The sequence below is a fragment of the Convolutriloba macropyga genome, chromosome 14, assembly GCF_964194025.1.
Source record: "Convolutriloba macropyga chromosome 14, txConMacr16.3, whole genome shotgun sequence".
Classification (NCBI taxonomy): domain Eukaryota; kingdom Metazoa; phylum Xenacoelomorpha; order Acoela; family Convolutidae; genus Convolutriloba; species Convolutriloba macropyga.
This window is the reverse complement of record NC_134481.1, coordinates 15,520,423-15,545,367: the sequence shown is the minus strand read 5'-3', so window position 1 is coordinate 15,545,367 and position 24,945 is coordinate 15,520,423. Positions and strand designations below refer to the sequence as shown.

The window sequence follows — 24,945 nt, the reverse complement described above, 5'->3', positions numbered from 1 at the left end:
CTGTCGACATTTCTTGAATTGACAATATTTATACATGCAGAACTTGACGCAAATTACAGACAGAAGCGAATTCTGGCCATTACTTTTAAACGGCTTTCAACTGCAAGCATTTGTTAAATTATTCATAACTAGAACTATCAGTTTTAACTTTTGTTGGTTATTACGCTTCTGCTTTTCACCCCGATTCACTAAACCAGTCATGTTTTAAAATCGTATCTTTTCACCTCTCTATCATTTCACACCAGGAACTTTTTACACCAAACCCCGCGAATCGCTATTTGCGAGTATATTAAACCCTCAACTGTTACCCAAAAACCCTTTATATCGCGTATTTTAGATGTTTATGAATAAATTATATCTGGAATCGAAATCGGAGTGAAATGATAGCCAAGTGAACCGAAACTTGATACACCTTGACGAGACATGCATAATCTTGACACTTGCAAAAATGGGAACACTAACATTTCTTGCTTAATCTTGATTTATATTTTTGTGTGCTGCTTATTTAGTATGATTTTTATCAGGTGTGTCAAGTTTCAGTTTACTGGAAAGGGGTGAAATAATTGACTTTAAATTTTAGGGGGTAAAATTAATAGGGGTGAAAAAGCGAGACGTTGTTAGTGCAACATCGTAACTGACTTCAGATAGTTTGCCATGGAGGACAAATGCGATCCGAGCACACTTTCCAACTATGAGTTCGTCGTTGCTACCACGCTGCACTTGGACATTGATGTCTCTTTTTCCACAAAGAAGCTTTCGACAATAACGCAAACTTCCTTTACAGTAAAGCAACCTGTTGAGAAAATTCTGCTGGACACCGAGAACGTGAAAGTGAGCAAAGTAGAAGTTGACGTCGATGATACGGATCTGTTCAAAGAGGCGACGTTTGAGATGCTTCCGGATACCAAGTACATTGGACAGGCTTTGAGTATCGAAGTGCCAAAGTCTAGTTTGCCTCTGAAAGCTGGACAAAAGGTAAATAGTTTCATCATTTAACAACCCGTGTTAATACGCATAGACAACCATTCGAAAAAGCTTGGCTAAGTCATATATGATGTTTATGGACTAAGACAACCATCATTCTCAAGGGGATAAGGTTGGTTCTACTTGGCTGGCTTATAAATTAGTTGCTGAGATTTTTGGTTCTTTCCATGCGGCCGTGGTGACTGAACTTCTCAGAAATGAGTTAACGTCAAGTGTCGTGACACTACATTTGAGTAGGTTCCGATTAGTTCCTTTTTCCTCAAAGTGTATCATTTTGTCCCGCGGCAATATCTGATCATATTGAGGGTCTTTGCATTTCAGGTTGTTGTGAGAATCCATTGTGAGACTACAGAGGGAGCGAGTGGATTGCAATGGATGGAGAAGGAGGAGACAGTTGGGAAACAGCAGCCGTACATGTTCACGCAGTGTCAGTCTAGATTCTGCAGATCCCTATTTCCTTGTCAAGATACCCCTGGTGTCAAGTTCACATATACTGCTAATGTCACTGTCGATCAAGGTACGCTGATTGATTTAATTCTAGTTTTTGGAATCTTTAAGCATTTGACTATCCTAATCGTGAGCAAATTTTGGATCTATTCTGTCCCCCCCCCCCCCCCCCCTCAGTGTTTTTTATGACCCCCAGTAACAAATTATTGGTTGTTATATAGCACGTTACTATGTAAGAAAATAGCACGTGCGCAAATTTATGTCAACAAATTTATGCTCATTAAGCTGGGGGGGGGGGGGGGGCAAAACAGAATAGATCCCAATTTTTACTTATCTGAATAGCAGATGCACAAAGTTTTGAATTTTTAATTGCTCTCGAACAAAGTTTGACGCAATTATTGTAAACGTGTTGGTCTTTTTTATGCAACATTTTTGCTTGACCGTTTTTGTGCTTTTGTTCTAGAATATTCTGTGACTTCTTGAGTGACTTTTTTCACACTTAGTTTCTTCATTTCATTTCTAAGTGATGTCAGTTGCTCTCGTTCTGAAATGAAGTTCGTTGCTAAAAGCTGTGGTGAGCGAAAGGAAATCGAATGCATTCAGGCTGAGTGGTTAAGATGTTAGAGACTGCGAACCTGGAGGTCCGTGGCGCGAACTCCTGTGGGGTCGTTTTTGCGCCCGTGAAGCATTTCTAAGTTACACCCCTTATAAATTAAATTGCCCACGCTTTTAGTTCGAGAGTAATTGATCTGATGGTTTGTTTTTAATTGCTTTTGAACGATGTTTGAAGCAATTATGTTTGGAGCAAATACCTTTTTGTGGTTTTTCCCATACGATTCGAGGGATGGGGGGATGGGTCTATAATTTGTGAGAGCTGTAATGGGCAAGACCACTTTTTCTTGACCGTTTTGATTTTCTTTCCGAGTAAAATTTACGTTCTTGCAATTTGCTCGATCTAAATTGCTCTCTTATTTTCCATTTTCGACAGCTGAACTCAAGTGAAGTGTGGTAGATAACTGCTGAAAGTCGCTTGAGAAGTGCGCGAAAATTTGTTTCAGTTTTTCACTTCAAATGATAACAGTAGTCTATAACAACGTCTCTTTGTGAATTTAATGACCCCCTCCCCCGAGCTACAGGCCCGCATTTCCCCGCAGCGAGAGTAATTATTCGTCCAAAGTTGGTCGGTTATGGAAACACATGATTATTTGTGATCTACTACATACTACTTTGTTGACGTTTGTTAGTACAGTTAGGACGTTTGTTAGTTGTAGTTAGTAAAATTAGAACCTAAATATTAGTGATGCATATAGCGTAAGTGAGTAAAGAAACGAGTAGTTATGGGGTCTGACATCTTTCATGCCATTTTTGGAATAAAGTGAAAAAGGCATAATTTTTCGTTATGTGCATGACATAGTTTTTTTTCATCGCTATTTTTTGCAAGTGGTGTTGAGTATTCATTGTTAGGCCTTTTGAGCTCTAGTTAATCGAATACTCTTTTTAATATTACTTCAGTTTTATCTTGCAATGCCGTTGCTCTCACACCCTCTACTTTCAGTTTGCGTTTTGCACAAGTTACGCTTGACTTCTGACCGAACTCAATCACTGTTTTTTTTCTGAATGAAAATCAGAATTCGCTCAACCAATGTAATCGATACAGTGATTGCAGTCAAGGACAAAAGATTGGAATTAAACGAAGCGGGATAAAGCCTTATCAGTAAGTCAAAGTGCGTCAGGTTATCGAAGTCCATCAGGGCAAATGCTGATTGGAATTCAATTTTATTAAATGAGAATTGCCCAGTAGAAGAATCCTTTTTAAGTGCTGTGAAAAAGATAAACTTTTGAAATTTTTCCTGTCTTCTCTTTTTTCGGTATATTTTGCATGGTCAATGTTCTTTCCTTTTTTTCAGGCCATCCGTTCTACTTTTTTACATTGAATTAGGAGTTCTATTGCAATTGTTGAATTTCTTCTTGCGTGGAGAACAGTTATCAAAGAGGTTAGAGTAAGATGGGAACTTTATTTTGTGTCTTCTTTAAAGAGGGCTTCTGCAATATTAGGACTGGATCATGCTATAAAATGAGCGCCCGTGATGCAACTGTTTTATAGAGCTTTGCTTGGCAATTTTCAACCAATTATGCAAATTAGACGTTTCAGTTCGGCTATAACAAGGAGCTCGAAAAACAAAAGCATCTTTTTTTGGCTGGCTAGCGCCTCGGTATTTAGGACACAAATTTGTTTTTCTGAGATAAAGCTTGTTTTTTTCCTGAGAAATACGTATTGAATTCTTATGCTGAGATATATCTTGCATTCAATCAACTGTAACTTTTTAGTCGGGTGCCATTTGTATATTTTTTTCTTCGATGGCTAAAAATATCAGTTGAACGTAAATTGTATTTTTCTGAGAAAAGACAATGACAAAGGCTTTGAATTGAAGTGCCTACTAAGTATTACACTTACATGTAATGTTTTTCTTCATCGCTGGAGAAATTGACAGACGGTGACGTCTCTACAAATAGACGTACCGAAACTGTATGACTATAATTTTATTCGGTCTATTGATCTATATTCGACAGTCTATTTTTAGATGTAATAATCTACCGCGTTCGGCCATGCCTCGAGGCTTAATGTCATGCCGCAGTGGCCTTGGGTCTTGATATAAATCTACCCCAACCCAACATGGAACTAGTTCACACAAAAATTCGTAACATTTGATAGAGAATTGATTCTTTTTGAGGTCTTGCGGTGGTGATGTCGGCCATAATAGACGGAGAAGGGGAGAAGACAAAGGATGGAAGAATGAGATACAGCTTTACTCAGAGTCAAGCCATACCAGCCTATCTCTTTGCGATTGCTGTTGGAAATTTGGCCAAAAAAGATTTGGGGTTAGATTGCTACCCGTTTTGGCTATGCGTTTTGGGCGAAAATGAATTGTGCAAGAGCTTAAGCAGTCTCATTTTGCTGGGTTTTTTAAATAGCTGCGCAGATATTCAGTTTTATTCATTGCTCTCAAACAAAGTTTCTAGCAATTATATTAGTCCTGTGGTCTTTTTTATGCAATTTTTTGCTTTACGCTTTTGTCTCGTCCTCAAAAACAGGTAATGCCCGCAGGGCATTAATTTTTCTTAGAGCCTTTTCGGCTTACTAGACTCTAAGTATGCGATTCACAGAAAATCTTTTGGAGACATAACTTCATTGTGATGTGAAGGCCGGTTCTCAATCTTAAAAGTTTGTCCAACCACTCCCCTCATGCTCACCTCACCCCCCTCAATTAAGCTAAAGCTAGCCTCCTTAAGTAGTTACAGTAGTTAACTAGTCGATACAGTAGTTAGTGCAAAAAGGTTGAGATCAAATATGATGTAACCTTCTGTTAAAGTTGAGTCCTATAAATTGATATTGGAGAAAGACCTGAAGAGTCTTTTCAAAAACCTCGTTGAGTTACTGCTAAAAGATTATTAATTGCTCTCAAACGAAGTTTGTAGCAATTATATTAGTCCTGTCGGTCTTTTTTTATGCGATTTTTCGCTTGACCAATTTTTCGTCTGACGCTTTTGACTTTTCGTCCTCAAAAACTGGATAAACAGGTAGCGCCCAGCGGGCATTATGTGCTCTTAGAGCCTTTCAGGTCTGTTTCAGCTCAAACTGTCTTGGAGACTTATACTTATACTTATGGTGTGAGGGGCGGTTCTTAGAGGTTGACACCCCCCCCTTTGTTGACCCCCCACCTCCACTATTGGCTCCACCCCCCCCCCCCCACCGCGCTTTTGCCCCCCCACACCCAGTGCTGCCCCCATCAGCCCCCGGTGCACCCCCCCCGTGGCTCGCTACTGACCAAGCCAACCGCTCGCCGGTCGTTTGAGAGCAATTCGCCCGACGTTAGTCGGTTATGTTTAAATTTTTGTTTTCTGAGTTTTTGTTCCGACCCCACTTGTGGGGGAGGAACTATATACGCAAAAGGTTTTTTTGTTCAGACAATTTTGGCCGATCGATATATTCATCGTAGAGAAATGTGAGTGTTATCACTAAAAAGCTCGTCCAGTTTAGAGTTCGGAATTAAAAAGATTTTTTAAATTTTTTTTCGAGGAGTTATCGAGGCTTTAAGTTTTGTGTGAACACGTAATGTTTGGCATGTTGTGTTCACTTTTAGCATAATTTTTGTTCAACTTAAGATTTTGTTCTAATTCAAAATTACATTTTATAATACAAATGAAACAATTTTGTGTTTTTAGCAGACTAAAAGCCATAAAAAGGCTTGTTTTTGTCTCATAAGAAAGTTTACTATCAAAAAATTATATTTCTATTTGAGAGCTGTTATTTAAAAAACCATTTCAAAATTTCTTTTCAAGTCACTTTCAAATCAAGGTTATGTTGATGACAAACCTCATTTACAATCAAATGATGCCCAATGAACAAATAATTCCTTTTCAAGAAATCGCTGATGTTTGGCTCCGAGTTTTCGTAATTTTTGTTTAAATATTGATATTCTTTTTGAGGTTTTAAAAATTTATAATCGTTTGGCAAAGAGTCGTTGACTAAAAGTGCAATAGGTTTCATAAAGAACAGTATGTGAACCTATGTAGAAATTTGTGTGGACAGCTAATCGCTGTTAAGGCTTTGCAAATTTTTTTCAGAAATTTTTTTTTTGAACCTTTACAGATATTAAACTTGTTTATGTGAACTGTAAGTCAGTCTCACTATTGACAGGGTCCACTTCTTTTCTACTGACACCAAATTTAAACCCAAAATTAACCTGTGCAGCTGTTTTATCTTCTAACTATTGTCTTTAAGACTTCGATGTTACGACTTTTCAAATTTTTTAATAAAATTGTTTTTGTTTTCAAATTTTCGGTTCCCATTGAAATCATATCACACTATCCTATTATTGACAGTTCCCATTGGCGTGGAGAAGGCGACGTTCAGTTGATCATAGATAAATTTTCGCGGCACTGTCTTCATGCACTATTCTACTGATTTTTTTGTTTACCTTTATTTGTTGTCGTTCTCATAGTCATACGACTTATTGTGATGAATTTTTGATGATTTAAGAATGACACAAATTATTGCCTTCCCATCGAGGCATAATTTATTACATTTTTTTATTTACTGACTTCAGTTGAATGCTATTGAGTTTTGTTTTTTGGCTTTGATATTACGGCTATTATCAAAAATTTCGTGGTTTTGAATTATTTGTTCATTTTTGTTGGTTGTTTTGAAGTTATAATGTTACAAAAAAATTCCATTGTTTTTCCTTTTTTAACGGCTTCGACACATTTTTCTCTCAATTTTTTGCCTGTTTTTTGTTCTTTATGTAGTCGTAAAATACAGAGAGGTCTCAAAAGCTTCTAACTGATGGTAGAAAGAATGAAGTTACTCATTGTAGTAAGTTTATAGCAATTAGCCTGAAATTTTATGATATTATTTTTTTCCAAACATTTTTTAAAACTTTTTAGTTTTTGTTGTTGTATATGTCAACTTGTATCTATTTCTTGTCACCGAGAGGCACATCTTCTTCCTTGTTATTCAAATATTAGCTTGTCTATTGATATTACGTCGTAACTGATGTTTTGTTTGATGGACAATATGTGTTCTAAAAAAGTTTTAGTGGTCAACATTTGTGTTACTTTTCTCTTCTTTAAGCAAATTCGCTAATAGAAGATCCCAATGATTTTCAATTGTAGCGCAAGGGAACATAAATAATCTTTCAGTATGATTTTTTTTATTTATTTTAAAAAAATAATTGAAATAAAAACATAAAATTCAGATAACAGCGAAAGATTTTAATGGCTACATTAATTTGTGTTTTAGCAAATTGTTTGTGACCATTTCAGTTTTTCTTCATCGGTTGTCAGTTTCGTAGGCTTATTCTAACCAAAGACAGGTCCTTTTGTTTGGTTATTGACTTTTTGTAAATGTATCAAGATTTTTTTTGTTAAAAGCTAATGGTTTTTCAAGACTTTTGAAAATATTCGGTTTAAATAGTTTCGGTTGATTTTTGTATTCTGCTTCATTATTTGTTATTTTTGTCGATTTTTTGCCTAGTTTCATTAATATGAGTCCCATTGCTTTGTAGTCACAAAAAAGTTAATTTGTGTAGTTACCGTTTTATCTGATTTTATTTCGAGGTTGATTTTATTATCTCGTTACTAGGTGCTTTTAAGTTTAAATGTTGAATTTTTGTTTAAAATATGTTTTTTTTGCTCATTTTGTTGTTTGTTTCTCCCTTAGTCTTATTATTGGCCGATCTGGTGAGCGCTGTAATGAGGCATGGTATTATTTAATTCCATTAGTAGTTTGTGTAACGGTTGTTTTTTAACTTCAACGATCTTTTCTTTGATTTTCTTCATTTGGTTGACAGGTAAGTGAAAATGTAGATGAGAGCGGGTCGGAACATCATGTGTAAACGCACATTAACGAGCCTCCTTTTATGTTTTAAAAGTTTATGTACTGTTTTTCCATGAAAGATCATGTTCATGTGAAAAAAAATGTTACAACGTCTCTGGCAACTATGTAGTTACTACTTGATGAAGAAAATGGTTAAAAAACGGACAGTTATGCAAAAAGGAACTAAGTAAAGCTAGTTAAGTTTTCGCCGGAATTTCTTCAGTTTTTTGCGAGAAAGCCCTTTTTAACGATAGATGCCAAAAGCTTCAATAGAAAACACTATATGGATATTATCAGTTGCTTTGTGAATTACAGAACTGCTACTTGATTTTTTCCCGCTGCTGTTTTTCTTCCATAACTTGCGCTACTTATTCAGGCCGCGGTGCGCTGTTTGGACTGAACCTGAAGTGCTTGATGCTGCAGCGTATGAGTTCGCAGAAGTGGAGAACATTCTGAAGATAGCAGAGAGCATCTGTGGACACTACGAGTGGAAGAGATACGACTTCCTGGTGCTTCCCATGACATTCCCATTTGGTGGGATGGAGAATCCCAACATGACTTTCCTCTCACCAACTCTGCTAGCGGGAGATCGATCACTGGTAAAGCAGATGTTATTTTGTTAGGAATATATTCCTTTTTGCCCCGAAAGAACAGAGGCATCTAGAACCAACATGTCCCTCCACCTGTTATAAGGAAATATTCTGCCCCCCCCCCCCCAGTGTTTTATAACCCGACTTACAAATTGTGTGTTATGTAAAACGTTACTGTGTAAAAAAATTGCTCGTGTAAAAGCTATTTTTTAAGCTATACTTACCGGCGGGGTATATGTAAGTATCTTAGGAGCCAAGTTATCTTGTGTAAAGATGCGTGCTTCCAAGTACAGGGTCATACCAGTCAAGTTTTTTCCAAGTAAGAGAGAAATCTGTTTCGGTTATATGTTCGTTTGGTCGAGTTAATATCGGTAACTATCTTGCTGTTCTGCTGAAAAAAAACTTTGTTAGCAATATAATCGTTCCCTCTCGAGGGGAGGTGCTGTTTATGGATTGAAGCATTTGGGAACTACGCCAAACTTTGAAAATCTACACGTTAGTTATTTCTCAAAGGCTTGAAGTTGAGCGCCAGCAGAAAATTTGTTGTTCGCAAAATTGATGTTGACTGACTTATTATTACTTTTACAGGTTACTGTGCTAGCCCATGAGATCCAACACTCTTGGACGGGTAACCTTGTAACAACTGTATCCTGGGAACATTTCTGGCTCAACGAGGGATGGACAAGATTCGTGGAAGACAAAATCAAGGCTGTAATGGTGAAAGATGAGGTGTACCGAAAATTCCTCCTTGTCAAAGCCCAAAAACATCTCAATGACAGTCTGGTCGAATTTGAGGACTTGAAGAAACCAGAATTGACAGCTTTGGTTCCCAACTTGACCAACCGAGATCCAGAGGATGCGTTTTCAGGAGTTCCGTACGAAAAAGGATGCATGTTGCTGACATACGTCGAGAACCTTGTTGGTGGTCCCGAGGAATTTGCGCCCTACATTAAAAATTATGTCCAAACTTTTAAAAATACACCTATAAATTCGAAAGCATGGGTGGAACACTTGATCAGTTACTTCCCAGGAAAAGCAGAGGTTTTGAAAGCCCAGAATTGGGATAATATTTTCAACAGTCCGGGAAAGAGTGTATTAGATATTGATATGAGCAACCCGTACAATGATAAATGTAAAGCAGTGTCGAAAAAATGGATCGAGGCATCATCCGTGGAATCTTATGACCAAATAATTGCCGAGTACCCCGATTTGCAGACATGGTCGGTGGACATGAAAGTTGAGATCTTGGAGACCCTGAAAGAGAGTGGGATTAAGTTTCCTCAAGATAAATTTGACAAATTGAGTGAGCATTTTGGCCTGACGGAGACAAGTAACATTGAGTTGCGAACTCCCTGGATCAGGTACTCCATTTCTGTTATAATGAAGAAAGGTACTCTATTAGTCTTTTTTGTCCTCCTGAAATAATAATCGGGAAAGGATCTTGCTGGAATCATTTGAAATCCCTAGCAGATTAGGGTTTTTGTAATCAGCAAAGCGGTTTTTTTAATTGCTCTCAAACGAAGTTTGAAGCAATTGTAGTTATGTGCGTATTATTTGTGAAAAATTTTCCTTGACCGTTTTTGTTTTGAACATTCTTTCGCTTGAACAATTTGACATTTCTAGAGGGCATTTGGCGAGGTTGTTTGACACCCATCTGGACTTCTCCATTTACTGCCCTCAACCTTATTGGAGTTCTCGAATGACTTTTTCAAGCTCGTCTTGTTTTCTGAGATCCAAATTGCTCTAATTCAGAATTTGATTTTAGCTGCTAACTTGCCAGGAGAAGTCTTGGGTGTGCCAAAATTGGTAGTATTTAATAGCTGCTATAGCGATTGTATTCTTGTCATTTCGACTGAAATAAGTACGTGACGCCATTTTTCACTCTTAGTAGAACGATTTGTTTTCTATTTACGTGATTGAGTGTTTGGTGATTTATCTCACTATCAAAATGACTTTCTCTCCCAAATCAATTTCTGTTTACTTTAACAGACGGAGATAAGGTCAACGGAGTATGTCATTCTAATTGAAGGTTATTTTGGAGCAGCTAATAGAAACATGACAGAAATCATACAAATTTTTCTAAATAAAAATGTGAGATCTCAGCAATTAGTCACAATTCCTTCGGTTTTTCGATTTCTTTCTGAGACTGCAGGTCTACGAAGCTATCGCAGCTATTTGCCAGCTGCGTATTTCCATTTTAAATCTTAGTAGTGATCTCAAGTTAGCGTTTTTTTGACATCTGACCAGCCAACCACTCACCCCACCGCCCCCCCCCCCCCCCCCTCGATGAAGCGGGCTAAAATTGAAAACGTGCGTGGTTTTTTGTTTTGATTTTAGTGTTTGGTGAGACGATGTAACGGTTTTAGTAAAATTTAGGTGTCCGCTAAAAGTTAGGGCAAAATTATTGAAATTCTTTGTAAATATTAGATTTTATTACTGGTTCTGTGATTTAAGCAAAAAATGAACCTCAATAAACTCACAAACTCAATATATGCATAATAGTTGTTTGAAGTTTGAAAACTAGTAGTAACTAAGGCATTAATGTTCTTAATGATCCTTAGTAAACTTTAAGTGTTTTGTTCACCGCTTCATCTGAGGAAACAAACTTCATGGTATAAAGGCCAATTTGGAGTTTTTTCTGATTCAAACCCTCGCCCCTCCGTCTGCTTTCTGCCCATTACCCAGAGCTGCTAACCTCCCTAAGCATAGTTGTTGGTCTGTAGTCAGTTATGTTTTCCTAAAATAACAAAAAAGTGATGGCTCAATTAATACCACTGGAAGTTCTCAAACTTTTTGAAAAATAGTTTTATTGCCAGTGCAACAGTAAGTTTTCATATATTAAATCAGTTAACGGTTAAACCATTACGGATGGAAAATGTTACAAAACGTACGGGAGACGTTGCTGTGATTGATAGAATCTAATTTAAGGTATTTGAATTGAAACAAAATTGGAATAGAACAAAATAGTTTTTTTCGGTCTTGACATTTTTGGAAAGAGAAATCAAGTTTCAAATGGGCAGCTTTTGTGATAACTAACAGATTTGAAACAATGAGATTTGTCAAACTACACTCCAATACTTTCTTTCGAAAAATATAATCAAATTCAAGGAACTTTTTCTCGGATAGTTCCCAAAGCAGGTTTTTGTACTAACAGCGGTTTTGTTTTTTTTTTCAATTATTTTTCAGTTTCCATTCTATGCCTTATTGTTGTTTTTCTAGAACTTTTATTTTTCCGCGTTTTTACGAACGATTATCTGCAGAGGCAAAATAACATAGCACATCTTCTTTATTCAAGAGATCATTACAGTTGTTTATTGAAGATCGCAACTGTTAAGGCTGCTCCAGTGGGCAATATTATTTTTTGGCAGTTTCTCGGCTATGTTTTTCATTGCTCTTAAAGGAAGTTTGTAGCACTTATATTAATCCTGTGTCTTTATTCGATTTCATCTTGACCGATTTTTGTCTGATCCTTCTGACTTTTCGTCCTCAAAAACGGAATAAACAGGTAGCGCCCGAGGTCATAAAGTTCTCTTAGAGCGCTTCGGCCTGCCAGACTTCACCCTACCCCTCCACTTCACCCCCCTCCCGCCCACTTCACCCCTCGCACCCGCAACGTCCACTCCCTGCACATCGTTGCACCCGTAATGCAGCTCGCTCGCCAGTCGTTTGAGAGCAATTAGCCTGACTTTAGTCACTTATACTTGTAGTTTTAGCTGATTGTATGTGGACCAAGTGATTTGAATGTCTTAAACCAATGAAAATTGAAGGCAATAAGTTGAGCGGCTGTTCTTAGCCTCAATATTGGGAAGAAATTGGAATTTGCTCTGCTGTTTTTGTCTCATTGGTTGCCGCAATCAATTACTCACACTGCAAATAACTAGGTGCTCTCCATTTTTGATTATTCCAATTTTGCGCTTTGTGCCTGTTTTTGCGACTCGAAGAGGATTATTGAGATTCTACAGGTTTTTTTAAGCTGACGTAGGTTTGTTCATGACTTGAACTTTTGACTCGTGTTTTCGAAATTGAATTATGTTTTTAAATATTGGAATTTAACGGTAGCTTAGGTGACAATACGTAGAAACTAGGAGCTGCTGGTGATACTCGTTATGAAAAGGTCATTATGAGAAGTTTTCTTCCCATAAGGGTCTTCTCCCTAGACTACAAATACCGCCTACCTATCTACCTCACCCAAACAAACCCCCCACCCAACCATCTACCCGTATCTCATCTGACCCCTCATTTCTTAAAGAAATCTATGGTTTCATAAGGCTATTACTTTTTTCATTTTTTGTTATTTATTATAGGTAAGGTTAGGTTAGTCATTTCCGGTATTCCACAGGCTATGTTCTTTGAAGCTGAAGCAAATTCGTTCATGAATTGTACTTTTGACGCATAGTTTCGAAGACTGACTTCTGTTTTAAAATGTTCTTGTCCATTTTTGAACAATGGACTTTAACAGTTGTTTAATTTTTAATTGCTCTCAAACGAAGTTTGTAGCAATTATATTAGTCTGACGCTTTTGACTTTTCGTCCTCAAAAAGTGGATAAACAGGTAGCGCCCAGCGAGCATCAAGAGCTCTTCGAGCCTTTCAGCTCTGTTTCAACTCAAACTGTTTTGGAGATTTTTACTTATGGTGTAAAGGGCAGTTCTTACGGGAGTTTGCAGACCCCTCCACTGTTGACCCCCCTCTATTGCCCCCAACCCCCCGCGAACTTTTATCCCCCTACCCCACTGTTGCCCCCCTCATCAGCCGTCGGTGCACCCCCCTACCCAACCGTTTCTAGCTAATGTGGCGAACAACCGCTCGCTAAAAACACGCAAATTTATACTATTTTGCAGAATTTTTTCAAGCTTTTGAAAATTTTTGACATTTTTAAATTTTTATTAGCCCCAGTTGTCAAGGAACCTCCTCTAGGCTATAAATATAGGTTACTGCATGGTTTCTAGTGGTATTGGAATGGTTTCAACATTTAAACATCACAAATTTTAGCATTTTTTTGACAAAACGTGCAATTTTTTCAAATTTTTTGAAATTTATTTTTCGTTATCCAGGTTTTTCCAGACCGAGGGGCCAGAAAACCTCCTAAGAGGTTCGATAATAAGTTATTGAAAAATTTTTGTTGGTCATAGATTAATTTTCAACTTTTTAATATCACAAGTTTTAGCTTCTTTTTTTTTATAGAACTTGCAGTTTTTAGTTTTTTTTTATGTTGTTGAAATTTCTTATTTTTTTAGATTTCTCTCGTCTCAAGAGCCACGGAACTTCCTCCTGGGTTTGATAGTTTGTTACTGCATAGTTTATAGATTTACTGGAATATTTTTCAAGATTTCAATATCACGAATCTAAGCAATTTTTAAAAATATTTGCAATTTTTTTTGACGTTTTCGAATTTTTTCCGGCACCAGGGCCCCTGGGATCTTCTCCAAGGTTTGATAAAAAATTTCTGCAAAGATTAGAATTAATGAAATGGTGATCATTTTTTTATGACTCGTGTTTTTGTAATGTTTGCATAAAATTTAAATTTTGTTCAATCTTTCAGAATTTTTTTTATCATGTTCCAAGTGTATGTATCTTTATGAGCAAGTGAAACTATATCAGGCTTGAAACAGGGATATTGGATAGTCTTTTGAGACTATGAAAGAGTTCTTAAGATATTGATATCCTGAATTATAGCAAGATTTTGTTAAAATTTGCTATTGTTTCCAAAATTTTTCAATACTGTCTTTTTCTGAGTTTAACGACCATTACTGGCCAACGAAACTATTCAAGTCTTTGAGATGGGTTACTGGACAGAACTTTCGAGACAAAAATAGTTTTGAACTTTTTTATTTTGCCTGTTTCAGTTATTTTCTATGTGATTGATTTAGTAACAAGGCTAGAAAACAATAAGCTGCAGAGTCGAATACCATCATGGAAAATATTCTATCTCTCTTTTTCTCTCTCTGTCGGTTAGGGTTTGTTTCCTTCTCTTTTTCGTTCACTTTTTATCTCTCTTTCTCTCTCTCTTGTTGATGCGGCACTTCAGCTGCTGTTATGTGGCGTAATGTCATCATCTCTGATCCTCATTACCAATGGGTTATTGTAAAATTGTTACAGAAAAATTTTTATTATAAGTGACTTGACAGGTACTCTTTAGGAAACCATTTTTAACTGCTCTCGAAAGCAATTTGTAGCAAATATATTACTCTTGTTTGTCTCTTTATGCAATTTTTCGCTTGGCTGATTTTTCGTCCGATCCATTTGACTTTTGTCTTCAGAAACGGAATAAAGAGGTAGCGCCGAGTTTGCATCAAGTTCTCTAGGGGCCGTTCAGCCCACTAGTCCTCAAGCTTGTGATTAACAGAAACTGTTTCGGAGACCTATACCAATGGTTTGAAGGGTGGTTCTTAGAAATTTATCCCACACCCCCACCCACCCACTGCCTCCACATCAGTCACCCCAATCCACTTTTGCACCCCCGCTGCGGTGCACCCCCGGTGCTCTCACCTTACGCTCCTTCAGTTAATCTAAAGCTGGCCTCACTAAACGGTGGCTAACTACTGACGAAGCCGACCGCTCGCCGGTCGTTTGAGAGCAATTCGCCCGACGTTAGTCGGTTATGTTTAATAGATTTTGATTTTGTACTGCTGGAAATTTTCATGATCGAAAGTTCATTTTGAGGAATTTTCTCATAACAGTCCCTCTTCGCTACCCTAATTACAGAACTCGCCACTTAACGACCACCCTACATACCCCTCTCCCGTCACCCGTCCGCACCTACCTACTCCCTCGCCCCCACAAATCTACCCTCCCACTACATACCTAACCTCTCCTCAGCAAACGACCCCCCCACCTACCTGCCCTCACCCGCAACCCACACCCTCAAACTAAAAAGTGCATCTGCTTTTTTCAAAACAATCTAGTTTTGTTAGACAAAAAATTTTTGTCTTTGATGTTTCCGATATAGGTAGAACACTGGCTCTTTCTCTTCGGTACTTCTGATTTAGAATTTATATTGCACAATTGTTCGAGTCGTTTCCGGTGTTCTACTGGCTATGTTTGTTTTTTTTTTGCTTTACTCAATTCACATTTGACATCTGACTATCTCACTCGAGGGTTCAACTGAATAACGTTTGACTTTATTTAATATATAGCCGGCTGCTGAGGTTTTCTGAATTAAGTTATGAGGTTTGTTTAACCCAAGGCTGATTTGTCGGTATCAAAGTTTTCAATTCGTATCTTTTTCAATATGAATATAATTAGTGGTCTATGAAAACCTATAATATCATTTAAGTCCCGAGTAAATTTGTCGCCGCTCCCACATACATTGTTTTTATTTGCTGATAATTTTAGTGAACGTCTCCTTTCCAGTCATCGTTTTGGTGACAAGTTTGCTTTTTGAAGCAAATGTTGACACATTTTGCCTAAAGCCCCGTACTGAGTACTTCAAGTTCAACTGGGTCATGATATACACACTATCACATGATTGGCCTAAAGTCTCACACTAGAGAGACTGCTAAAAAACCGTCACTCATAGAAATTCAGCTGCTCAGTGGGAGAACACATTTTTCTGGGGAACATCAAAACTTTACCTCTAAGTTTTGATATTCCCCAAAAAAATGTGTTCTCCCACTGAGCAGCTGAATTTCTATGAGTGACGGTTTTTTAGCAGTCTCTCTAGTGTGAGATTTTAGGCCCATCATGTGATAAGTGTATATCATGCCCCACTTAACTTTCTCAAAAATCGCCCCTGTACTCGCGTGTTTGACCTGAGAAATTGAGTTGTCTAAATTATAATTAAATGTCAATAGAGATTAGTCAGACTATAATGGTATAGTACTGTACTTTTTATGAGATCTTAATGTTTAAAATTTGTTTTCTAAGATAAAATTGGAATTAAAATTTGTTGCGCAGTTCCTTCTGTCTAGTACCAGTTGTCTCTCTCAACTAGGGGTGTTTGTATTTAATTTTGCGGCTATTGTCCAGCAATATACCGTTTTTTAAATCAATTACCTAGATGATAATAAAAGTACACGCGCTTGACTGTTCACAATGAAATCAGTCATCCGACTTTATTCTTTTCTTTATTTATGTTTATAGAATTGGACTTCACAGTGAACTGAAATGTGTGGTTGACCCTGCTCTTGACCTTGTGAAGGTATGCGGTCGAATGAAATTCCTCCGACCTGTGTACAGAGCACTCTATGAATGGGAAGAATCGCGACAGGTGGCGATTGATACGTTCCTTAAAATGCAACCATTTATGAACCCAATCAGTGCTAACTGGGTTGCGATTGACTTGAAATTGAAATCTGAAAAATCTTGATTGATGAGAAATCTTGAAGTTGTGAATGAGAAACGAGCTAATTGACTTGAGTAATTCATAATCATGGATCACGACCCTTTTGCCTCTAGGTGGGGGTATCCTCCACTTCTTCAGGTACCTCTAATGATTAAAAAGTTCCTCTGGTTAAAAAGTAAAACTCTATTCTGATTAAACACATTTTCAGTTACAAGTTGGAAAGTTAAAGTTCAAAGAAGTTCCTGATTTGAGAAGTGGTCGTGAATCGTCGTATCCACCATTATCAAGTTCCATACTGAAATACTGGTTCTTTTCCCGTGCAGTTCTTTTTTTGTGGTCGCATAAAAAGACCCCCCCCTCCGCCCCGCCCATGGTTTACTCATATGCTGCTGTTGTTTGTGTAATTGGTACAATAAGTTGATCTACTTTTGCGGAGGTTTGTTACGGGAAAGAATCACAATTATCTGATATTTATAGCAGAGAATGTATATTGTGCTTTGGATCTGAAATCAGTCAGTAGTCAGTCTTAGATCTGTGTGATGAAGTTTTGTGTATCGAATAACTATGGTTTGATTAAATCAAATAGGGGATTTTCAGTGAGAAATCTTTCGCTTTTGCTTACAAATAATACGCTTTTGTTGAATTTAAGCTTATTTCATTCAAAAACTTTATTTTTTAATCCCAGTGCACTACTTAAAAAGATGTTAAACATGACTAATTGTGCGGATCTTTTCTGGCAGAAGTTCACGCGAAAAATCATTAAAGGGATATATATTCCGGGTACTTGCGGTAGATCTTTTTTCCGACTAATTTTTCCGGCAGTTTTGTCACCCGTAAGACCATGAGTTGTCAGGTTTAACGAAGAATTGGGTTGTAGGGTGTTAGGCGGAAGCTCGGTTAGATGAAAGGAATTTTTGTTGACATTAGGCGAATTTTTTTGCGAAGATTTTGTCTAATGAAGGCAAAAACAAATTAAAAGGCTTCAAAATCCACTCAAAGAGGGCACTTCAAATCCACGTCCCAATATAAGGTAGTATAGGCTCCTCAAATTTGTCTCTTCGTGAGAATGAAATTAAAACCTGATAAATATAAATCAATGTCTTTTCGATGGTGCTCGACTCCAAAGTACACCAAATGAAATTTGACGTGTCCCTATTGTGCGTTTTAATTCTTGCTCGCTTGATTTTTGCAAGGTTGAAAATTTTGTTTGACAGCACAGTTTTTCCATGGCAACAGTTTTGTTTAAAACAGTCCAAAAGTTGTTCCGATAGCTAGCTTCTCAAGCTTTATCAAAAATGCATAAATTATACTGTTTTACTGTGATTTTTATGTGTCATTCAAAGAGCCACGAGATTTATTGAGACAAAACTGTGTACGTCTGCACTACTTTTCATGTATTCAAGCAAATCTTCTCTATTTCCCTAAAATTTACTTTGTAATGCAAGAATTTTTGAAAAGTTTTCCTTTTTTTGCTCAAAATGCTGCGAAATGGTTTACTAATAGCTGAAGTGGGCAATTAATGGATAAATTTGGCGCATATTGTCAATGGAACACTTGTAACCTTGTACTTAATTATGCACAGTTGTAACCTTGTACGATTTTTATTTGTTTGTCTGTCGTAAGTAGAGTGTTGCGTTTCTAGCTTGGACAATTTTCCGAGTGTAACGGTTTCACTGTCGCTACTGAGAAGCAAAGCTTTGCGTTGCCTTGTTCCTTTCAGCAGTTCCAATTCGGTCGATATATTACGTTTTTGCAGTTTGCTTTTGTGAACTGTATATCCCCTCTATCTTAGTTTACTGTTGCAGTACCTGATACGCAATAGTCTCAATAAATAATCTTTCCGCTTTCCTGAACAACAAGTTTGCTTCACTTCGAAATGTTTGATCATTTTCGTTAAGTATCCGATGAAGCTAAAACGAACACAATTACTTAGCTTAACTTTAGTTAATTAATCAAAGCGAAGTTGTAAGTCCTATTCGATGAAATTATATCCCGATAGCCCAATTATACTGTATCAAAAGATCTGGTGTCTTTCGGGTTCGCCTTTATAAATGGGACTCTAGAATACGATTAGGAATTGATCTCATTTGATGAATGAATTTTGGTCATCGATTGGTTTTAACACTAGTCTCAAAACTGGACTAAGCTTTGTTAAAGGTGATAAGAGAACATGGTTTTCGCTCCTCAGAAGAAAAATTTAAGAAAACGGAGTTAATTCTCTTGTCAAAATGTCTAAGCAAAGTTCAACTGCACAATCACTGATTTGATCTACAGAAAGACACTGTAACAGCTAATTTAAAGTTTTAATGTGATGTTAGTTCTTCAAACTCTTTATACTGATAGTCGTATGATTTACATGTCGATTTTTTTAATCTTTGATTTGTTGAGAACATAAAGAACATTGTTGTGTACATAAAGACGTCCCAATTTTGTGAGAAATTTCCATGTCAATTTTTCAGTGAACAGTTTTTTTTAGAAAAGTTGAAAACCATGTTGATAAAATTTGTCGGATATTCTATTCTATTAAGGGAAATGATTTTATCTAGTAAAAATTCGTTCTTGTTGCGCTGAAGATGCAATATTGCGGAGTATTTTTGTTTTGAGCCTCATTGAGGATGGCTTTGGTGGTTGATTTAGTGGTTGCTGAGAAAGATAAATTCGTAACAATTATTTACTTTTTACATTCTACAAGCAGAGTGATTTTCCACAATGTCGACTGCGCACCTAAGCTAAAAAAAGGAATCTAATTTTGTCATTTTGTTGCAACCTCTAATTAGAATTAAAAGTTTAGGTAGATCTTTCGCCTCTTGAATTCTTTTGACAGAATGACCATTTGGAAGTAATAATACAAGTCAAAATGTTTACAAACTCAAATAAAATGACTGATTTTTCCGTTGAGAAAGTTGGGGACATTTTGTTGTATGATCCAGTGTGGTCAGCATAAGTTTAGTGCAAAGCCTGATTGAGAAGAGCTTCTGAGAACTGAATTCAGAATGTTCGTACTGAATGACGTCCTCGACAACTTTTTCGTTCATGTCATTGAAGTATACTTGGCCGTGTCCGTGAAAACTTATTAAGGTGTCAGAGTAGTCGAGTAAGATTGCTGGGTCCCTATTCTTCAAGTAATTTTCAGTAAATTCTGGAGTGCTTGATTTTATATTTGGGCGTCTGAAGACTTCATCATTTTTGAGTAGCAACGATCATTTTTTGTGTCTAATTTTGACTTGACTGTTGAGTGCATCTTTACCAAGAATTTTAGTTTTTCGTTTACTAGCATTTGCATTCTCTATGAAATGCACGCTATTAGTGAATGAGGTGCCAAGTTCGGGCTTCCTGATCGTCTCTTTACACCTTGACTCTTTTATAAGAGCTCTAAATTTGAGAGACGACCTTTTGTCAAATGTAACGCTCCTGGTATCTGGTGAGACATATTGTGCCGTAAAGAAGGTGTCACTCATTTTAGATAGTAATTTGGTAGATCCTTTTTTCGGGGAGACCCAAACTGTGACCGCATTTTGTTGATAACAATCAATTTGATACTAATGCAGGGTCATACGTTATGTTGAATACTTGACGAGAGTCGCGAGTTTTGATGTACAAGTTTGACTAGAAGTACTAGTTGTGAGTTGATAATAATTTTGTTGTGCAATAAATAGTACAATGCGTGAAGAGTTGAACTAGGGGGAATAAATGTGTGTAAAATCAGTGTTTCTTAACCTCTCTACTAGGAGTTTAAAGTTTTAATCTAGAGCTTGTTGTTCGACAAAAAAAAATGATGTCTAAAAAATTGGACTCAAGGAGATAATGAAGAAGAATCGTAGTTTGGTGCAATCGCGATTGATTAATTGCTCTTGAACGCAGTTCATAGCAATTATTGTAAACGTGTGTGTCTTTTTTTTATGCAAAATTTTTGCTTGACGGTTTTGACTTTTCGAGTGACTTTTACGCCCTTGACTTTTTGCATTTCGCGTGATCTAAAATTCTCTCTCAATCACAATTTCAAGCAGCTGAACTCAATTGGCGGCAATTTAATGCTAAAAGTCAACTAAAAAGTGCGCCGAAACTGGTGTCATTTTTTACTTTAAATCTTAATTGTGGTATATGTTAACCTCTAATGTGGTTATTTGAAGCCCACTATAGAACTTCTTAGTCCCATTTAGGCTACCCCCCCCCCCCCCGACTGAAGCAGGCTGCAATTGATTAGAGCTCCCACTAGTCGTTCAAGAACAATTCTTCAGACGTTTAGTCGGTTATGTTTAAATATGTCAAACTGTTAAAATTGAGTTTCCCGTCTCATTGGGTGAGGATAGAAAATAAGAAAATTTGACAATTTTTTATTGTTTCTGTCAGTTTTGTTGGCTGCAAGATAATAATATAAGTATTTAATTTTTATTCTCGATAATTGGCTTTTTTATGTTGAGTGTGGAAGCGTCGTCTTTAAGTGCTTTATTGTTATTATATGTATGCCATTTCTATTGTTCACGTTAGTCATTAGTCAGTAGCTCCTCTTTGATGTCCCCCTATATTAACCACTACTATAGCTGACTTCGGATAATTTTCGATGCTGTCACTCTATTCGCTTTTCATGTTAATTTTGCGTAATTTGCTAACTGGCGTACGTAACTTGCTACTGAAATGGTAAAGAATATAAAATTGATTGAGTGGGCGAAGTTGTTGCAGCACAATGTTACATAGCAAACAGGATCTTTTCCGTTTGCCCAGCAGTTTAGTGGGTGCGTATTATTTGCACCGCCCAGACGCTCGTGCCATATATCTACGTAATGAATTACTATGTAATGACAACTGCTCTAACAGAGGGGGGGGGGGGGGGCAAACGTAAAAATTCAGCGTACAATTGGATGTTGTTGTTGTTGTAGACGTGAGGGAGTGAGGACTAAATCCCGGTTTATAGACCGAGAAACGTGGCTGCTGCAACCCGTTTATCCCAAAGTTACCGAACATCTAGCGTGGTAGGTTTCTTTGGGCATTCGAAAAGATGTTCTGTATTATGAGGCAAGGAACCGCAGTCCGGGCAGTCATCCGTAGTGTCGTCTTTGATTGTGCTGAGTAGCTTCTCAGGTGCCTGGAGTACCCGCTACGTAGCTGTGCCAACGTCGATTTCGTTCCTCTGGGTAGGTTCTCTTCTTCCTTTGAGACCTCTGGTGGCGCGGCTGACAGGACTTTATTCGGCCGGCAGATACTCTTCGATGGTGCTTCTGACTGATCTGGTGTGAAGCCTGATCAGCTCTCTCTTGTACCGTTTCTTGTCTTCTAGGTTAACAAGTTCCGTCACTTGTTTGTCAAAGCACATTTTGAGTGTGGTTTTAATGTTCTGACTGGTTCCTGTTTCTGAAGCATCGGGTTCTTCGGGTGTTCTATCTTGTATGACTGTAGAAGAAACTGCTGCGAGATGAGGTTGTTACTATTTTTAACTGGGATGATTTTGGTTTCGCTGTGTAGTTCATCCTGTTGAGTCATCTTCAGATGGCCGGTTATGGTCCTGAGCGCTCCATTCTGGCTAGCTTGAACTTTCTTCCAGTATGTATCAGTCAGTGCTGGCGTCCATACTGGGGCCGCGATTGCTTTGTACGTGGTGGTGAGCAGTTGTTTGTCTTTTCGCCACATCGAGACCGCCAGTGCTGACAGCACTCTTTTCTTCGCTCACAGTCTCTGGCGAATTCTCGTGGCATGATCCTTGAATGTGTGCATTGAATCGAATGTCAATTTGATGGACAATTGGTTGTCGGTGGTTGTGGGACAAAATTTTGTACACAAATGTTGGAACGGCATATGAGTGCTTTTTAAATTGAATTAGCTCAAAACTGTTAAGTGGCTGTAAGCGGGAGTGTTTTTGTGTGAGGAGATAAAAAATAATTCAGATGAAATCTTTTTCTTTCTGGGTTAGGTCTTTGAACGCAGCCTTCTATCTTTGAATACTAGTTACAGAGTGTGTGTTTTATAGGCCTCTTTTGATCGTTCAAGGCATTATTTTGTCTCTCCAATTGTTGAATGGGCCCTATCTGGGCGAGCAGTAGTTTTTTCCAACACTCCCCTTGTCTCTCTAACTGAAACTTTCTTTTTTCTCTGACCTTAGGTCTTGAGTTCTGTTTTTTTATGTAACTTTAATCTCGTGCTTCAAAGTAATTCGTTTTAAATGTCCACTATTTCCTATGACGGTGTTTGAGATCCTTCAAATAATCCAGTTCAAGGTTCTGAGCAGGATGTTGAAAGAAACCTATGAGGTAAAGTAAAGGATGATATTAACGCTTTTTTCACTTTATGCTTTGTTGGAATTTTAATCCAGGAAAGTGGGAGGCGTCAATAAAAAAAGCCTAGTTCAAAGAACGACGAGACTTTAACATCGAGCTAAGGCTTTAATTTTTTTGTTCCATCGAGAAGGAATGTACGTCACTCTTCCAATCCGATATCTGAAAAACAGCCGGAGAAGTCGTCCGGCGCCTTGATTGTTTATGAGTACATACAAGAGAATCGCAAAAGGGGGTTCAAAGAGGCTTGTGACGAAAGATGTTGTGGCAAAAACCATCAAAAGGGGTATTATAATAGATATCGGCTCTGTCGATGTTGAGATAGTGTCATGTGAAAGCAAGCATGACATTGTGCAAGTAGCAACTAATCTTCTCGTGAAGTTGATCTGAATCTATCACGACCGAACAAAATATCGCGACCGAACGTGTTGTTATCATAACATTTGTGCCTTCTCAAATCTTCGCGGCAACGACCATTGTGATGCCTCAGCGGCCTATGGGACTTGATATGAATCTATCACAACCGAAGGAAATGCCACAACCGAACATATTTTTCTCCCAATGATATTTGTGCGTTCTCAAATCTAATTGGTTGATGTCTCCTTTTTGGCTGATATTCCATTCGTCTAATATTCAGGGCACCGTACAGATCTTCTGGCTTTTAGTGTAAGGTTTTGTTATAGGCAAAATATAGCGAACTTGTTCAATGTTACAATTGGGGAAATTGCACCTTTTTTAAATCTCTCCAAGGAAACTTGGATGATTCTCGTTTTTTTTCAAGCTATGTTTATAATGATGATGACCGTTTTGAGCCAGAGAGTATCACTATTTTGTCTTGTGGAACTCGCATTTTTTTGCTCTTTCAGAAGTCAGCTATTTTGCAAACAATTTGACCACTTTTTGACTATTTTTAAATATAATACTGAAAGAGAAAATGACAACACGCTCTTTTTTGGTTCGTTTCGTGTTTCGGTTTTCTTAAATGTATCATTCGCATACTTTTTTTTTTAACTTTTTTCAGATTAAAAAATGTGTGATGAATCAATTGAAACTATTGAAAAGTGCTTGAAGCTCTCCTTTTCCCTACCTCCTAACATCTCAAATGGTCAATCACACAACCAACAACAGCAGAATCACTACGCCCAACAGAGCCAATCGGCTCTCCAACATGGCCATCAGCCTTATCACGACCCAGTGACCTCTAAAGAATTGGGACCATCAGTGTCAGAAGAGTTCAACTCTGCACTTCTCCAACTCGAGACTTACTTTTTGAGGTGTAGAATGCTGGCCAGTCTAGTAGGTGAGTGAATAATCTTCCAGTTCTTTCCCATTACAGTGCATATAGGTCGAATACGCCACAGGGTCCGAATTCCAAATCTTTTTCAGCACTGTGCAAGTCTTTCTACTTTTGCAGTACATGGCATTTCTTAAAATAAATCTACCTAGTCGTCGGCAACACTTTCAAGTCAATTTCCCCTTCATAGCTTTTCAAAGATTTGAAAGTTTGAATTGGGGATCAAGTTGGGGAACCCACTAGCTCTATGTCGTATATTAAACTAGACTGTCGGCTCGTATAGATGCCTTATTTCACTGAGCAGGGACTTTAATTGACTTATTGTCGATATTATGGCGACTTCCGTCGGATCGCTTTCCAGTCGGTTTTTAACAATTATCTCAAAAGCCAAATGGAATCGGGGACCAATTTTTGTGAGTCGTTTTACTCTAGAAAGTATAAAGCCTGGAAATTTTTAGTTTAGTCTCCCAACGATATGTTAGATACAATAGTCGATAGATTTCTTTTAAAATAAATTTCTTTTTCTTTATGAAAGGGAATTAAGTTTTTTAAGCTGAAATTTAAGTTCAGAAAATTTTTGAAAAGCCAGTTAATTGCACTAGCAGCTAATTCAAGGATATCGGTAACCTAAAATTTGCCTTCTGTGGTCCATTCTTCAAAAATTTCAAAAATTTTAAATGTATTGACAGTTTTCGAAAAAGAATC

General features: G+C 37.5%; 2 protein-coding genes across 4 annotated transcripts in view; both read left to right on the top strand.

Moving 5' to 3' along the window:
• The window catches only part of LOC142353208 (putative thiopurine S-methyltransferase), a 332,531-nt gene that overhangs the window by 300,658 nt on the left and 6,928 nt on the right, over window positions 1–24,945 (top strand). Inside the window, exon 2 of the mRNA XM_075405436.1 lies at window positions 23,968–24,246. Within this exon, the coding sequence (XP_075261551.1) occupies window positions 23,976–24,246 (271 nt within the window). The 5' untranslated portion in view covers window positions 23,968–23,975. The remainder of the gene's footprint in view (window positions 1–23,967; window positions 24,247–24,945) is intronic.
• Window positions 36–17,346, top strand: LOC142353207 (leukotriene A-4 hydrolase-like). 3 transcript variants are annotated; one of them, XM_075405432.1, is made up of 7 exons: window positions 36–152; window positions 622–975; window positions 1,306–1,501; window positions 4,164–4,311; window positions 8,184–8,406; window positions 8,986–9,758; window positions 16,479–17,346. In XM_075405432.1, exons 2-7 carry the CDS (start codon window positions 655–657, stop codon window positions 16,702–16,704), a joined length of 1,887 nt encoding a protein of 628 aa, XP_075261547.1. In that variant the 5' UTR covers window positions 36–152; window positions 622–654; the 3' UTR covers window positions 16,705–17,346. The 3 variants fall into 3 exon arrangements, with proteins under 3 accessions (XP_075261547.1, XP_075261549.1, XP_075261548.1); XM_075405434.1 differs by having other exon boundaries at window positions 37–152; window positions 645–975; XM_075405433.1 differs by having other exon boundaries at window positions 136–156.